This window comes from Brassica napus, chromosome C7 (assembly GCF_020379485.1).
Source record: "Brassica napus cultivar Da-Ae chromosome C7, Da-Ae, whole genome shotgun sequence".
In the NCBI taxonomy this organism is placed as follows: Eukaryota; Viridiplantae; Streptophyta; class Magnoliopsida; order Brassicales; family Brassicaceae; genus Brassica; species Brassica napus.
The window spans coordinates 21,188,237-21,204,543 of record NC_063450.1 but is presented as its reverse complement, the minus strand read 5'-3'; the positions used below and the strand labels follow the sequence as shown (position 1 = coordinate 21,204,543).

General features: G+C 37.2%; 3 protein-coding genes and 1 non-coding gene across 9 annotated transcripts; 1 reads left to right on the top strand and 3 right to left on the bottom strand.

Moving 5' to 3' along the window:
* Positions 1–1,324: 1,324 nt before the first annotated feature.
* LOC111212306 lies at positions 1,325–2,041 on the top strand. Its single transcript, XM_022713803.1, has 2 exons — positions 1,325–1,603; positions 1,724–2,041. The coding sequence occupies exons 1-2, from the start codon at positions 1,325–1,327 to the stop codon at positions 2,039–2,041; spliced, it is 597 nt and encodes a 198-aa protein (XP_022569524.1).
* A 545-nt stretch (positions 2,042–2,586) lies between these two features.
* LOC111212305 lies at positions 2,587–7,427 on the bottom strand. Of its 6 annotated transcripts, none has more exons than XM_022713796.2 (11): positions 7,082–7,427; positions 6,963–6,986; positions 6,738–6,781; positions 6,382–6,505; positions 6,191–6,305; positions 5,055–5,593; positions 4,397–4,625; positions 4,043–4,319; positions 3,763–3,909; positions 3,231–3,683; positions 2,587–3,135 (listed from the first exon to the last, which is right to left on the bottom strand). In XM_022713796.2, exons 1-11 carry the CDS (start codon positions 7,269–7,271, stop codon positions 2,833–2,835), a joined length of 2,445 nt encoding a protein of 814 aa, XP_022569517.1. In that variant the 5' UTR covers positions 7,272–7,427; the 3' UTR covers positions 2,587–2,832. The 6 variants fall into 6 exon arrangements, with proteins under 6 accessions (XP_022569517.1, XP_022569518.1, XP_022569519.1 ...); XM_022713797.2 differs by having other exon boundaries at positions 3,763–3,906; XM_022713798.2 differs by having other exon boundaries at positions 6,382–6,499.
* A 449-nt stretch (positions 7,428–7,876) lies between these two features.
* Positions 7,877–7,958, bottom strand: TRNAS-AGA. The gene has a single exon. It is a non-coding gene; the product is annotated as a tRNA-Ser (tRNA).
* A 652-nt stretch (positions 7,959–8,610) lies between these two features.
* Positions 8,611–12,886, bottom strand: LOC111208202 (protein MEI2-like 5). Its single transcript, XM_022707052.2, has 12 exons — positions 12,655–12,886; positions 11,935–12,086; positions 11,463–11,833; positions 11,226–11,384; positions 11,038–11,154; positions 10,785–10,936; positions 10,623–10,711; positions 9,750–10,536; positions 9,580–9,664; positions 9,431–9,499; positions 9,154–9,336; positions 8,611–9,011 (listed from the first exon to the last, which is right to left on the bottom strand). The coding sequence occupies exons 2-12, from the start codon at positions 12,056–12,058 to the stop codon at positions 8,934–8,936; spliced, it is 2,214 nt and encodes a 737-aa protein (XP_022562773.1). The 5' UTR covers positions 12,059–12,086; positions 12,655–12,886; the 3' UTR covers positions 8,611–8,933.
* Positions 12,887–16,307: the final 3,421 nt, after the last annotated feature.

Here is a 16,307-nt window from a genome sequence, read left to right as displayed (position 1 = left end):
AACTGAAATCCGAACCGAAGTAGCAAAATACCCGAACGGATATTAAGTTAGGAGAGATTGGATATCCGAACCCGAACGGATAATATCCGAATCCAAATGAATATCCGAACCCAAATGAATATCTGAAGATAACCGAACATATATATATATATATATAAAGTTACATCTCTTTTTCTAGTTTACATCTCTTTTTTTTTTAAATGTTTATATTGATGTTACACATACTTTAAGATCATAAGTATATATATAATTATGAAGAAAATGATTTGATATTCATTTAAAATGCATGTTAAACTTTTTGTTTCATGTATTAACAAAAGTTACATTCGAAGTTTAAAAATAATACCCAAATTAGTATATATTTTTTTTTGAAATATTATCTCTAAACCTATTAATTATTAAATCTATAAAAAATAAAAAATAAAAACAGGTAAGTGAAATCTATATTTTTAAATACAAGAAACTTAAAAAATGAAAAATTTAAGTTTTTTTCATTTTAAAATCTAAATATCCGAACCCGATTCAAAATAACCGATCATGAACTAAAAATACCCGAACGGATTCTCTATCCATGTACCGAAATACCCAAAAATCCGAAATACCCGATTCGAACCCGAACGGGTATCCGAACACCTACCCCTACTACTTGCCATGGAAAACCAAACAACTTTATAAAAACCAAAAAACGAAAAATAACCCTTTTGGACATGCATGGAACGACATTTTGCACGTATAACTTTACGAGCTTGGCTTTTCTTTTTGTTGTTTATATACATTCTTTGGTGTATTACAACTTGTAAGAAATGTGTAAACATTTTTTTCCATAACCATTCACTTTCAGATGTATGGATAAGAGATGCGTAAAACATCAGGATAGAGTGTTCTGACATGCGCACATGATGTAAGCTTACTTTCTCTTTCTCCGTTGACTAATTATTACAAAAAGTTAACAAAAATGGTGAACTAACGTGGACCGCAATGGTTTTTAAGCACCAACCAAGGCTAGTACGGATCTACCAATCTAACACAACGTAATTACTTAACATTTGACAATTGTATCGTTTCTATTAAATATTTGATTCATTTTATACAGAAAACCATTGTACTCGTTCATATCGTGGTTTTTTTCAGATGGAATGGATGGATTATTTAGATAACTGATATAAGTAAAATATACACACTTAAACATATTATCTTGTTGAATGATTCAATGAAATATCATATCGGCATGCATACGCAGTTTCTTTTCTTCCTAGTTTTGAACAATAATGTAACATTCGTAGTGTTATAAGACACTCAGGCTGGTTCTTGGATGTGGAAGAAAATGATTAAACTTTGGGATACTGCAAAGGGTTTCTATAAGAAAGAAGTTGGGAATGGATATAATACTTCTTTTTGGTATGACAATTGGTTTACTAAGGGTGTTCTGGTTGAGATCTTGGGTCCAAGAGGTGTTATTGATATGGGGATTAGCAATGAAGCTACGGTGGCTGAAGCTGTTCTCGGTGTAAGACGTAGAAAAAGGCATCGTACTGAGTTGTTAAATGCCATTGAGTCTGAGATGGTTGCAGTTAAAGAAAAGTTGTGGGAAAATGTGGAAGATGTCAGTCTCTGAAGAAGAAGCTCGGGTTTTAAAAATAAGTTTTCTACCCAGGAGACTTGGCTTTTAACTCGTACCTCTTATGCTCATATTGATTGGGTACAAGCTGTTTGGTTCTCGCAGATTACACCCAAGTATGCTTTTATTACATGGTTAGCCATGTTGGATAGGCTAACTACTATGGACAGGGTTGCGAGATGGAATAGTGGTGTTGATGTTACTTGTGCTCTTTGTAAGAATGCTGCAGAGTCTCGTAGTCATCTGTTTTTCGAGTGCTCTTACTCTTCTCAGATATGGGAGCATCTTATGCTTGGCATCCTTAGGGGTTCGTATACAACTAACTGGAATGCAATTGTGGCTTTGCTTAAACAGTCTGATAGAGATAAGAAGAGATCCTTTTGTTTGAGATATGGCTTTCAAACCATTATCTATGTGATATAGCGTGAAAGGAATAAGATTAAGCATGGAGAAAGCCCATTGCCTATGAATACAGTGAAGAAGCTTATTGATAAGGGAGTTAGGAACAAGTTAAGCCTATTGAGATCAAGAGGAGGTAAGGGTATAGAATCTGCTTTTCAATATTGGTTTAGCACAAGGACATGAGGTTTGGAAGCTTGGGAATATTTTGGAGGTTTGGGAGGGTTTGAAGTTATTGAGTTTAAAGATATGATTTCTTTATTAAGGTCTACATTTTGATGTAAAAAAACTTTTTTGATGAATAAAATTTAACATTAGTTCAAAAAAAAAAATATAATGCACATTCAAAATATTGACTTTGACTCCACCGTCACATGCAAGTTTTACTAGTAGTAGTACTTGGAAAAAATAGACTGAAAATCTAAGATGGATTCAGACGTCGTCTCCACAATCCCTCTATTGACTTTTACAGCTGGAGACAAGTTTGCAATTTTCTAACCCGTTTTAGAAGTTATTTAGAAAGATTAAACTCTTGACGACTGACTAAAAGGTTTAGTCAAGCTTTGAAATCGTGTTAAGCCCAAAGCTTTAAAATCTTTAATAAATCGTTTAAACACTAAGGCAAGAAAATTTTCCGTTTCTATAAGTTGCATTGATGAAATTGGAATTGCGTGTTCCCTAAGTTAATAGAGGAGGCAAAAGGATGATGATGGTAGTAAATACATTCAGAACATATCCATTTCCTCTTTAGCCTCTCCACACAAACCTTCTCTATAACCGAAAGAAGCTGATTAAAACAAACTCACTTTCTTTATTTAGTAAGAGTTTTGCCAGAGCTGCTGGGTTTGGTTCGAGGGCTGACTACCAGCCTGAGCCCCTGCACCGTCTCTAGGGTTTTGCTGCTGGCGATCAACGGACATTTCTGTTTGGGACTGATAGTAATTAGGGTAGCCCTGAGATCCATAATGCTGTTGCTGCTGAGCTTGACGATACCCTCCTGCTGCTTGCTGAGCCTGTTGTAGTTGTTGTTGTGCTTGGAGGTTGTAGTATGTGTTAGCCGGAACACCAGACATGGTTCGAGAGCCATGACCGTGATGCCACATTGCCGAGTTTTCGTTCTAAATGGTTAACGCAGGAGGTAAAAAATGTCATCAAACGGTTCTTGTCTGAAACCAAAAGAAAGTGTAGGGAAGTGACCACAAAGAAGTGATACCTGCTGCTGTTGCTGCTGAAGTGCTAAGAGATGACTACTCTCTTTGTACTGAGAACTAAGAACATCTTCATAACCCATCGTTGTACCGGGAGGAGTAGAGTGTTGGTTAAGAGGGAAGTTTCCAGCGGATCCAACATTAAGAGCTGTTGCAGAGTGAGGCAAATTACTGGGAGAGAGATTGGTCTTGTACTGGGGAAGCAATGCAGCTAGTTGCTGCTGGTATAAGCTGTTCCCAGCAAAAGTTTGAGGGAAAGCTGATGGCATGTATGGATAGTTCTGAGGCATTAGAGGATAACCAAGCATGTTTGCAAAGTGTGCTAGCGGCATTGTGGGTTGAGAGTAAGGATGCATTGGAAGCTGTTGAGGAGGAAGAGCTGGTCCAGTTGCCATGTTACCACCGGGTAAGGTTTGCTGACTTGGCTGCGTTGCCGGAACTCCACTGCCACGGAGCGCCTGCATTGTAAAGAATATACTACCTTTCAGTCAAGCAAACAAAACAATACTTGACGATTAACAAACATGATTACTTCACCTCTGGCATGGGAATGCTTTGGCCACCAAGTGGTGAAGCATTGTTGTTGTTTCTTGACTGCATAGACTGTGCAATAGCATATTGGAAATCAAGCTCCCTCGCATTTTGTGCCAATAAATTGTTGGGAACTGAGTGTGGATACCCCTGCTGAGGCAAAAACAAACAAGAACCAATGTTAGCATTGGCCATTCGGAGAATTTCATAGGTGGTATTACTAGCCTCACAAAACTACCTTTTCAGCAAAACTATGAACAGATAGAATAATGCACATGTAGCTTACCATCACATTCGATAATGAAGCAAGATTCTGCATCTGATTCTGTGCATTTGTCTGTGAGGCATCATCATATGCAGTATTCAGCTGCTGCTGCTTACCATACCCTGGCTCAGATTGAGCAAATGCGTACTGGTTCTCCTGAGCAGTCTCGGAGTTTTCTTGTTTCAGAACCTCCGGCCTAGATTCCAAAGAATCATCATAACTTCCAGCGGCAGGTGCGTGGCCCATATTTCCATTGGCTCTACTTCCAAGTTGTTCATCTCCATAGAACTCAGTATTTCTGCAAAAATGAGAGATAAAAATGAAACCCACAGTATATTTTGGAAAAAGGATATATCATCAGTTGTAATGGGATACCTAGCATCTGAATGTTCGACCTGTTGACCTACAGCAGGAGTCTCTTCTGCGTTGTTGCTCAAAGTCATTGATCCAAAACTTCCAAAACTTAATTGGGAGCATTCTTTTGTATGGATCAGTAAATGATTTGGAATGAGAACAGCAGGTCTATCCTCTTCATGCGAGGCTTCTTGATCATCTACGGTTAGTTGTTGCAACTCGGCCGAACCAGATGAAACCTCATCTTCATCTGAAAAGTGATAATGAGACAATGAATAAGATATAATCAAGAACGCCAAAAGATCCTATCATATGCTACTGATTTTCAAACTTTATATTTTATTTTTTTTACAGAACTTGAAATGTTAAACATCAATTCCAAAGATAATTGAGAGAAGAAAACAGAATAGACAAAGTATAGTTTCAGAACAAACCAAATAAACAAGAAGCTTTCGTCCACATTCAGCAGAAATAGAAGTGTTTATGTATTCACATAATGAATAAAACACAAAGCCCGCCCAACTACTACTGATCATAATGGCAAACTACTCGTAATCATTGTGATTTAACAGATGAAGAAACATAAATACAGAGAGCGCTCACATAGCAATAATAGAATAAACACGCACTAAGTTTTGTGTAAGCAATAAAAAACATTAATAAAGATTCAAGATATTACCTTTGTGGTGCTCTACACGATGGCTATGCGTCTGATATGTATACTGATTACCATTAAATTCAGACGAAACTCCAGACTCATCTTCTTGGACATTTCTACCAGCAACCGAGTCATGTTCGCCTCCAAGATTCTCAGAAGGGCCATTTTCTGCTAAACGTATATCTCCTAACCGGTGACTCAGATGCTGATCGGATTGGAAATCAGCTGGACCACTGCATATCTCTGACTCTGCTGGTGCTACCGATACAGAAGATGTACTAGGAGCCGGTGGCTTTTCAATCGATGGCCATTCGTCTTTGACAGGGACCTGGTGATTTGCATTAACTTCTTGCTCGTGGTTAATCTCAGAACGCATATTGACATTTTGCTGTGAGTTTGTTGTCTTGCTCTGTGGTCTACCCATCTTCACAATGTCAGCCATAGACATCTTTCCTGGAGCTCCGAACCAAGCAGTTTGATGTCCAGAAGCAGACTGTGATGATGATACTCCATCGCCCGAGGGAGCAGATGGTAATTTGTTTTCTGTGACAACAGAATCACTGCAAAAGATATGCACCATGGATCAGAAACCTGCAGCACAGCCCAAATGGAAATAATATGTACAAAAACATAATTCAAGAAGAAGAAAAAAAAAGATAAACAGCTGAAAAAGCTACAAAAAGACTTGAAGAGAAGAAATAGTATATTCTCACACTTACAACTACACTCAGCATGTAAAACCTTTTCAGTGCTTCTAGTTAATCAAATATACATGAAGAAGAATTGAATAGTTATAAATCTCAGATCTTTCAGAGTTTAAAGACTTGCAGTAAATCAATCAAACTAATTGTTTTATTCTACTACATACCTAAGCCATAGCCACAGGTCATATAGACACTTTATGCCACAGGCAGAGTTTTAAGCAACTAAAGCTTTATTTTCAAACCAGGACAAGGGCTAAGATCGTGATATTCCTTAAGCATATCACTTTGGAATTCTACGAAATGGATTCTACAAACACAATCGTTAACTAAATGGGTAAGAAATGAAACCAATTATCTGATTCAATATGAAGCACACAGAACTTCCACTGATTTTTTTTTCAGTTTGCATCCAAACTCCCAACTGCAAAAGAAAGAGACAACTCAAGGGAAAACCTGTGGGGTGTCTGATGGTGGTTTGCCACTCCAGAGGCAGAAGGCCAAGAACTTGTGTAACCTTGGGTTCCACTCTCTTTCTTGTCTGTAGATTTTCCCTGGAAGTTTCCAGAACCTGAAACAACGGAAGCACATAATAAGCATGAATCCTAAGGTTAAATTTTATGTATCCAAGAGATCGAAATGTATACCAGTAGAGCTGAAATGGCTAGATCCATTTCGTCCAGCATAACGGTTAGAAGCACCTCTACCACCACGGTTGTATGCGTTATTAGCACCACGCAGCCGGGAATCCGGTATATCCCTTGTCTGACTCTGAACAGAAAGAACAAACTTCAAAAAAAAAATCTACAAAGTAGGAAACGTTGGCAGGGAGTAAGTAGTCCTCACTCCTCAGCAACGAAAACATAATTGCTACAATATTTTTGATATCATTAGACGAGTCAACGTACAAATTATGACTAGAAACAGAAGACAATACTAATGCCAGCACTGGACACAGAAAGCACACAAGACATTCACTGGACGAGTTTGAGCAATGACTCACCTCTTTCTTCTTTTCTTTTTTGCTCTTTACCTCGTGAAAAGGATCTGTGTAGAGAAAGAAAAAAAACAAAGTATCAATCAATATCATTAATAATAGACGCCAACTTTTACAAAGACTTGAAGCAGAGACCTAACTATAACAAGAAAGCAAGAAAACAAAAAAACGAACTTTCACCAAAGTAACAAAAGAACAAAACTTTCATTAGAAAGTATGAAAGAAAAATACCTTCAACAGGAAATGGTAAAAGAGCTTTAGACATTTTTGCACAAAAAAAAAAAAAAAACTCAATACCCTCAATAATCAGTAAATTTCGATTAAAACCTCGTCGGGACACATAGCAATACCTTGAGAGAGGAGGCGATGAACGGCTTCGTTAGGATCCATATTACACTCTTTGAGCATAGCGTAGATCTCAGCCTCAGGGGAGTTTACAATCTCCTTCAAGCTCTCTACTATTTTTCTACACCCAGACGGAATATCATTATTGCCTTTTCTCCCTCCGCCGCCGAGGCTGGCCTTGCTGCTGCTGCTCATCTTATCTCTCTCGGATCTGGACAAATGCTCTCTCTGTGGCCTTTGTCAGTCGCGAGAATACGAAGAAGCGAAGAGAGAAATAGGAGAAGATATATATATGTCTGTAGAAGGAAAACCCTTTTTCTCTCTCGAGACAGAGAGATATTGAATAGTGCTGTTTTTTCTTTTCTTTTCAAAATTGTTAAAATTACTAGACCGTTTACTTACGGTTCTCTTGTTTAAACCAAGCGTTTCTCAATTAAACCGAACCCTAAACTATAAACTAAAAGCTGTGACGCATAATGAAGCCGCGTCTATTTTCCTCTGCGGATCCAACGGCTACGATTCATTTCTCCTGCTAAAATAGTTAAAAGGAGTATATTAAACAATGCGCGTTACTTGTAAGCTGTAACAGAGGGTGTGGGTCTTTGAACTCTTGTCTCTCTAGTGTAATCCAATTTCATACGTATGGTCAAACACTAGCCTGTCCATTTGTTCTCTAAGTTCAAGAGAGCATCAACAAAATTTACTCCAATAATAAAATAAAAAGCAAATAGCTGATGAAACTAAAAGGGCAAAACAGTAAAAACGTGAGCACGGAAGAGATAAGTCAAAGCTTAAAAAAACGTGAACGGCAGGATTCGAACCTGCGCGGGCAGAGCCCACATGATTTCTAGTCATGCCCGATAACCACTCCGGCACGTCCACTTCTGTTCAAATGTTTCTTAACTCAAATATAACTCTTAGATTGGTACTCCAATATGCTCTTATACTGCTTCAGGTAAAGGAAGCTGTCGCCTCTCAGCATCATCAGGAACAGTCAGGTGTGTTTCTTTTTCCACTAAGTTAACGTCTTAACCTGCCCAGACTAAATGTGAGAAAAAAGTAATACTGAATATATCTATGCTGAATGCAGTACAAGCCCGCCAGGTCAACTAAGTCCACAAGATTTGAACTCCCCACCCTCTACTTCTACGTTCCTACCGCCAATAACAACTTCATACTACAGGCATACACCTTACGGCGCGGGAGAGCCAACCGAGCTTCGGAGTTCATCAACTCATGCGTCACATATTTACAGGAGTTGGGATACTAGTGTCACTGCTCAGGCAAAATAATCTTTGAATCCAGGACCTTACTCTCATCATCGGTTCTCTTTCTATAATTCATATTGGGAAGTATATTTATTTATTAGGAATTATTACAAAATCGAAGAGCTTATGTTATATACATTCTTGTAGTAACCTGAAGGATAATCTTGTCTCCACAGTTTAAGTATAAAAATACTTAGCGAGCGGTTAAAATAACTGAGACCTGGATCTTTTCTAAGACAGATTTGAGAGTAGTCTGTTTTTCTAACTGTACAAACTGCCAAAGCTTTTTTTGATAAACAAAAGAGGCAACAAAGAGTCACAGAGAGAGTTGCAACATAATATACCCACATAAAACCGGGAATTCATGGTTTCTTAATATACACATACTCCATGAAACCAAAAAAGAAAAACGTAGTAGATAGATACTCCAGCTGCAGCATTTTAAACCCGCAAATCGAAAAAACACACTTTGCAGGGTCCCGCATCAGTTAACGCTGCCTTTCACCTATATATATATATATATGTACGGTTGAAAATTAGTACTTCAAAACAGCCACGACCACAACACCTAGTCTTCTTTACTCTTGTGTCACCACTTCCCTCTACCATCATCATCATCAAGCTCAGAGTCACGGAGATCCACACTCTTAGTTTCCTTACCGATAACCTATAAAGGACAAAAGAAACACCATATCTTCTCAACCCCAGTAACAAGTCTAATAGATAATCTCCACTATTAACTTCCTTAGGGATTATCTGGACTGTAGTTGTTTCAGACCAAAGAATAATGTTTTTAAAACAGGCTTTACCTGGTGAACAGAGTTTGAACTGTTAGGTGTGTCGAAGATAATGGGACGGCAACGCATGTCTTCATTCATCAAGCTTGAGTTCTGGAAATGGCTTATAAGAGCAGATTTTCCTTGTATCCGAGCGTAAGCCAATGATGCTACTTTCTCACTGTTGAACTTCTCCCACTTCTTCCCGTTAAACGCCTGCATGTATATATGGATATGTTTCATGTTTGAGTTCATCTTAACTGAATTTAATCGTACTTTGAAGCAAAGCAGATAGAGAGAGATGGGGGACCTCGTAAAATGGAATGATGAGATCTGGAGAGAGTATGTTGATGAACGCATAGCCAACATTGCATTTGTTCTGCAAGACCATCAAGATTCATTAACCGCTCTCATTGTAATCAGTCAGTGAATCTGTATTGATGAGTCTTTTTTTTTTACCTTAAAATCAATGGGCAGATACAGAAAGTTGTAAGTTCCTTGGTTCTTTTCATCAATCGCTGCTAACAACATCTTTGACGTGTATCTGTTGATAAAAAAAAAAAACATGAAACAAAGTTAGTTATATTCAGCAAGAATTAACGGTAGAAAAAAAGAAGAAAAAAGCTTACTTGTTTGGAATGTTCTTGATCATCAAGGTAGTCCGAGAATCCTCACCTTTCATAATTTTGTCCAAATCCAGCTGAAACTGCTTCCTGCTTTCCACCTGGCTCGAATAGCTCTCGACTCTACGCGCCCTTTCATTCTCATACAAACCATCAAAGCCAGAGGTGGTGAACTGTCCCGGGTTTAAGAGGCTGATGAATCTTGGTGAAGACACCATTCTGTACTCGACCAAGATCCCATGACTTGTCATTTTTGACGGGAAGCTTCCACCGTTGAGACCAAGAGAGTTTATGAACATAGTTTCCTTTGAAGACTCTGGGAAGAATCCAAAACGCTTTTCAAGAGGAACACCAGATGGTGCAGACCCAACGTTGTGAGTCTGATGCGGAGATGGAACAGACCGGTGTACAGGAGCTGAGGAGAATGGAATGCCACTGGATGATGTTGACCAAACAGAAGAGTTTGAAGGTTCAGAGCGTGAGTTAGGACTTCCCCAGAGAAACTCTGATCCTGATAACGTCTCAATGCTGCCTCCATTTGAGATCAAAGGACCAGAAGGTGAAACATTCCCAGCGTACTTGTGATCCATCTTCGTCTCTTGGAAGACGCTGCTGCCAGTCTGACCCCTGCCAATGGGTGCAAGCTTGGAGTTTGGTGCTTGTGAGTTTAGAGCAGAAGCCAAACCAGACAAATGGATGTTCCTTGTAGGACTAAACCCGAAAACCGGTGACCTACTCATTACACTTTGAAGCGGACTACCCTCAATAGGACTGTTCATCTGCAGCCAGTTACCTGCCACCACATCAAACAGTCTTAGCCTTAAAGGATGTAAGAATTACAACTTTGTTTGAAGAGAAGCATGAAGTTTATAAACTAACTTGGAGGAGAATTTGCCATTGGTGAACCAAGCAGTGGTAGGTAATGCAAATCATCATTCTCAAGTTCTTGGTTGAGTTGCAACATCAAGCTATAAGAACAATTACATAGTCAGAAGAAATATCATACTGAAAGTGACGACTCAAAGAAAGAAAGATACAAACCTTCGGCGAGCTCCTCCAGGGCGACTAGGTTCAACTTTTATACGTTTTCCAGCAATCTCACACCTATTCAAAGCCTTTAATGCTGATTCAGCTGCTCGGACATCATAAAACTCGACGAATTTGTGATGCCACTTGTGCGGTGTTTCCCTTATCTGATTTTCAGTAAGAAAAAAAAAAAGCACTTAACATGAAAGTTTGTTTTCTTCCAAACGTTCTGATATGAGAAAAGGATAAACAGAAAGATATGTATCACCTCTTTAATCTCGCCATGGGCACCAAATATTACAAGCAAGTCATCGTTAGTTATAGAAGGATCCAGGTTAAACACCACTAACGTCCCCTGATTCATATCCTTCTCAGATGGATTATCCTACAGATAGATACAAATTAGAGCAGCAACAAGAAACTCAAGAGATTTTTAACAAAAAGACACTAGTGAACCTTGGGAATTGAGAAGTGAATATCCAACTTTCTACGTCTTAATGGCTTGTTCTGTAACGACCGCATAGCCATTAGAGCAGCACGGATGTCATAATAAGATATCATGACAAATCCCCTATGCTTACAAGTAGTATAGAGCGTCCTAATGTCACCGTATTGCTGCCGCATATCACCACAAAAAAAAACATAACCCATCAGCGTCTGTAGAGTAAGTTTGTTATAGTGCAGAGAAGTTACCTGAAAGAGAGCCTTGAGCTCGGAGTCCTCCACATTGCTGTTAATGTTCCGGACAAACAATGTCCTGGAGGGGTGTTCACCATAAGGATGCTCACCAGTAACCGTTCCCGGTCCAGCAAGGCTTGGAATGGATAACCTTGGAGGACCACCACTCATGGTAAAGCCGTCTCGAGAATCGGTGTCGAGTTCCATTCCTCCTCCACTACCGAAAAGATCATAATCATCAGCAGAATCTGGTAACTGGGTAAGGTCAAGATCATCCATCATCGCTGTCAGAAGATCCTCTTCATCAGGGAGCATGTTTCCAAAGGGATGAGAACCAGCTGCATCATCTGTGAATGAGAAACCATCCCTGATGTCACTTGATTGCACTGCAAAGAAGCAAAACATGTAAGCCACAGAGAGAGAGAGAGGGAGAAGATATGTGTTTATATAGCATATATATATAATGGTTAAGGGACTTGGTTTATACGTTTTCCATGGGGAAGAAGAGGTAAAGAAGTGGAGAACAAAGAAGCATCAGTGGGGAGATGGTTGTGGCGACCAAATCTAGAGGGAAGCCCCCAAGCTCCAGCTACTTCTTGTGGGATATCCATTCAGTAAGTTACCTCTTTAATCTGCTAACTGAAGTTCAAACACACACATTAGGCCTCCTTTATACATCATATCATATTCAAGCTGGAACTTCACAGGTCAGATACAACTTTGAAAATCAAGAGACAAGAGTGCGTGTAAGTGTACCCATAAGACAATCTCAAGTCATGTGTTGAAAAATTAACATGCAAGCAAGAAAGAGTTATTTAAGGAAGCGATCAAAACCCACAAACCAACAAACCAACAAACAAAGCTTGATCAATACGAGATTAACAATAAACTCTCTGCAAAAGCTCAAAGCTTTTAATCAAACATGAAGTAGAAAATCAAATTTACATGGCATGAAAGTAATCTTCTTCTTTTTTTTGCTCTGCTCGAAGAAAGTCTAAAAATTTGAGTAATTTGACTAGCAAAAATGTCAATTGATTGAAGCTTCAGCATGATCAAACGCTCAGAACTAGGTTGTTTCCGGATCATCAAAATCTGAGACTTTTCAGACACAGTATTGATCGATTTCATCGCAAAACCCTTTAGAGAATTTCAAGAAAGGGTTTATACAAAAACCTGGAAAAAAACATTCAACTGTAAGAGTTGTTACCTGAAAATGTGAAATTACCAACACCAACGACAATGATCACGATACAGAGAGCATCCAGAGAAATAGATTCTCACTACCACCAACAAAGAAAGAGAGGGAGGAAGGAGTTGGGAAGAAAAACTGGACTTTTCTAGCGGGTTTAATAGAGAATAAAACAAATAGTGTGGGAAAAAATATCAAAAGACAAGAAAGGGTGAGATTTGATTGATTGGACTGAGCTCGAGGATGTTTTTCTTTAACTCTTATTTAAATATATATACATCTTTTGAGTCCGAATTTCGACACTTTTTAAAGATGATTTTGACTCCATATGTATTTATTTATCTTTTATTATCTCCACTTATTATCCATTAGTGTGTTCTGATTAATCAAATCATAAATTAATTTTCTTTACCACACGCATAACGTTAGTTTTCAATTTTAACCAATATTCTAATAATCGACCGGTTATGCGCTACGCGTCACTCTTCCGTCTTAATTTATGTCAAATCGGTTAAAAAAATCAGTTATACGATTTTTTCAGCCTAGACCGCATAGCCGCCTAATCTATTTTTTTATTTTTTATTTTTATTTTTTTAATAATATTTTTATTTATTTATTTGATCTAAAATTTTATAAATATCATTTATATTCAAAATTTTGATGAAAATTACACTATATTAAATTTATATATTTTATTTGTGCGTTTTATACAATCTTAAACATGAAAATATATTAATGTTATACACAATTAAATATTAACATGTTTTATAACATAGTAAACAATCTAAAAATTCTGTTCCGCATTATTTCCGATTAATCCCGGATTTTCTCTTTATGTGATAGGTCCAACCCAACTGTCCGACTAGCGCCTAACGCGTTCCCGAACAGGGATTTTAACATATACTCCCAATATCTCCTACGATTAGGGTATGACTGGTTTTTCCGTTACCACCCGCAAATGCAGCTTTTGCGGTTGGTAGTGGTTGTTGGTGTTTTGCAACAATCACTCAAACCATACTCTAAATCGTTTCAAACCGCTTTAAACCTTATAAATTCAAAAGTTGGTTCTATCTAGCGTTTGCGGGAGGACAATTTTTTTCTTTAAAAAAAAATAATATAAATACAAAAATAAAAATATTCAATAATGGAATTATAAAAATACTCAAATATATCTATTATATTTTAATTAATATTATAAAGTTTTAAAATAAAAATATTTTCTATAATTTTAAAAAATTTAAAACTATATATAACTTTCTAAATATATTTTTTATATTTATTATAATATTATAATTTTTGATTTTTTTATAATTATGTAAAATATAAATATTGTTAATTTATTATTTAACTGTTGAGCATTTGATAGTTAACCAGTCATAAGTATCTCGCAAACGCACTAATTTCTAACCATATAACCAATCGTATAAATCTCTTAAAACCGCTAAAAACCGCAAACTCCCGCAACTGCAACCAAAGTGTTTGAACCAGTCAGACCAGACCCCTACTCTATAATTGTTGGGATTTAACCAGCTACATATTTTTTTTAACAAAAAAAAACAGCTAAATATTTAAGATTCCTTTTGTAAGGTATATTAAAACGTAATTGTTGTATATTACCTGAGTATATACCGATTGATAATTAAAACCATACAATTTGCCATTAATGATTGTACTGTTTATAAATTATGAAGTAATTTTCTAAAGTGTAAATATTCACGTTGTTTTGGGTTACAAATCAAGAATATTTTCTTAGTGAATAATTTATATGATTGGTCGTAGATCTAGTTGTAAATTTAGTTTGGTGACATTATACTATTAGTATCACATTTTAGTTTATAGAAATCTCTAAATTGTATTATATGTAAAAGACAATTCAATTTAGTGCAACCTTTTATATAACATATATACAGATTAAACTAAAGGATAAAAACTATGATTTCGAGTACAGTGTATTCATCGTAAACACAACTTGGTTTGAAAAGGAAATATATGGAAATGATTTTTTTTTCATCTGATTTTCATTAATAACATTAAAAAATATAAGGTTGAAATACTGAATCTCATAAAACAATTATACCTCTCCAGAAACTAAACCCAAAAGAAGGGATCTAAAAACCAAACACATGAGTGACACATGAATTACTGAAACATAAACCAAATCCTAAACTCGTTCAACAAACCCCATAAACAAATCAACACTAGATAGAAAGGGCACAGACTTAACAATCTATGACTAGCCGGTTTTCTTACCGTGAACTAAGCAAGATAGCACTCAACACAAAAAACTTCAACAAGAAGAGCAGAAACTTCATTTGAACCCCAAGTTCACAATGACAACGCCTCCACCATCAATACCTCATATGAATCACTTATTCACGATGACAAGAACCGAACCCCAACGCCAAGGCACAAAACCCTGAACAGACAACACCCGAGATAAGCTTCACTTCAACCACACCTTCATCTGAAGATCTTTAAGCCTCCACCTCGTTGTATTACTTCATCATATGAAGCCATAGTGGAATAACAGAGACTAAAAGCACCCATGAAGAAAATTTATTCAAGGTGTGAGAGAAGGACCTTTGTAACCGAAAGATAAAGAGGAAGCCTGAAACCATCTTCATCTCAACGACCATGACCTTCACATACTCACCACACACAACCAGGACACTGCTATACCGTTGCTAAATCAAAGATTAGTTAAGGCCGCTCCAAAATCCAAGAGAAATTAACCGGGTTCAACCTTCTCAAATTGTTGCAGAACAACTCTAAACATGCTGTGAACAGCCACCACATCACAAGAGAGCCACAAAGGTTGAAACATTTTTCCTTGATCAGAGACGCAGACGGACACCGGACAAGGGTGAAACCTTATACACCACCGAGAGACACCGCTCCACGCCCACATATCTACCAAAGGTTCATCAGATTTGGAAAACTAAAGCTCTTCAAACTGTTCTGCAGCAAAAAGGTTAACATCAGACAACTCTAAAAGGAGGGGAAGAAAGAATTTGTGATAGACATGAAAGAAAACGAAGTTAGACTAGCTCCGGCGAACGCCAGAGGCAGCAGCCACCGACCTTAGGGTTTCATGCGAAAGAGGTTTTTTTTTGTTTTTTAGTTATTTAGTGTTCAAATGGAAATGACTTTAGAGAGTTTTTTTTTTGTTAAACTGTAAATATAATTAACTAAATGACATGTCTATCCTAAGCAACTTAAGACTTTTACAAACTTATTACTTGGCAAAAATTAGATAAAAAACAAGAAAGTCAGTAGATGATGGATTAGAGGAGGGAGATGTTAAGGTAGATGAGTTTCCAACTTAAAATCAATTAGTGATAAGTGGAGTGATTCATCTACAGTATAACCTCTTTAAATTAATACTCTATAAATTAATATACACTAAAAATCTCTATAAAATAATATAATTTTATAGTCCCAAATTGAGTTTTTGGTTCAATTAGTATATCGATAAATTAATATCTCGATAAATTAATAAAAAAATTATAGTTTTGGTGTAGTCCCAACATTATTAATTTATAGAGGTTTCAATGTACTTATATATTGTTTAGGATCCCTTTCAACTACCGATGTGGGACACTTTGTGTCTAATACGCCCCCTCGAGATGATGGTTCTTTGAGCGTCAATTTCGAAATGCTCGGGCAAGGAT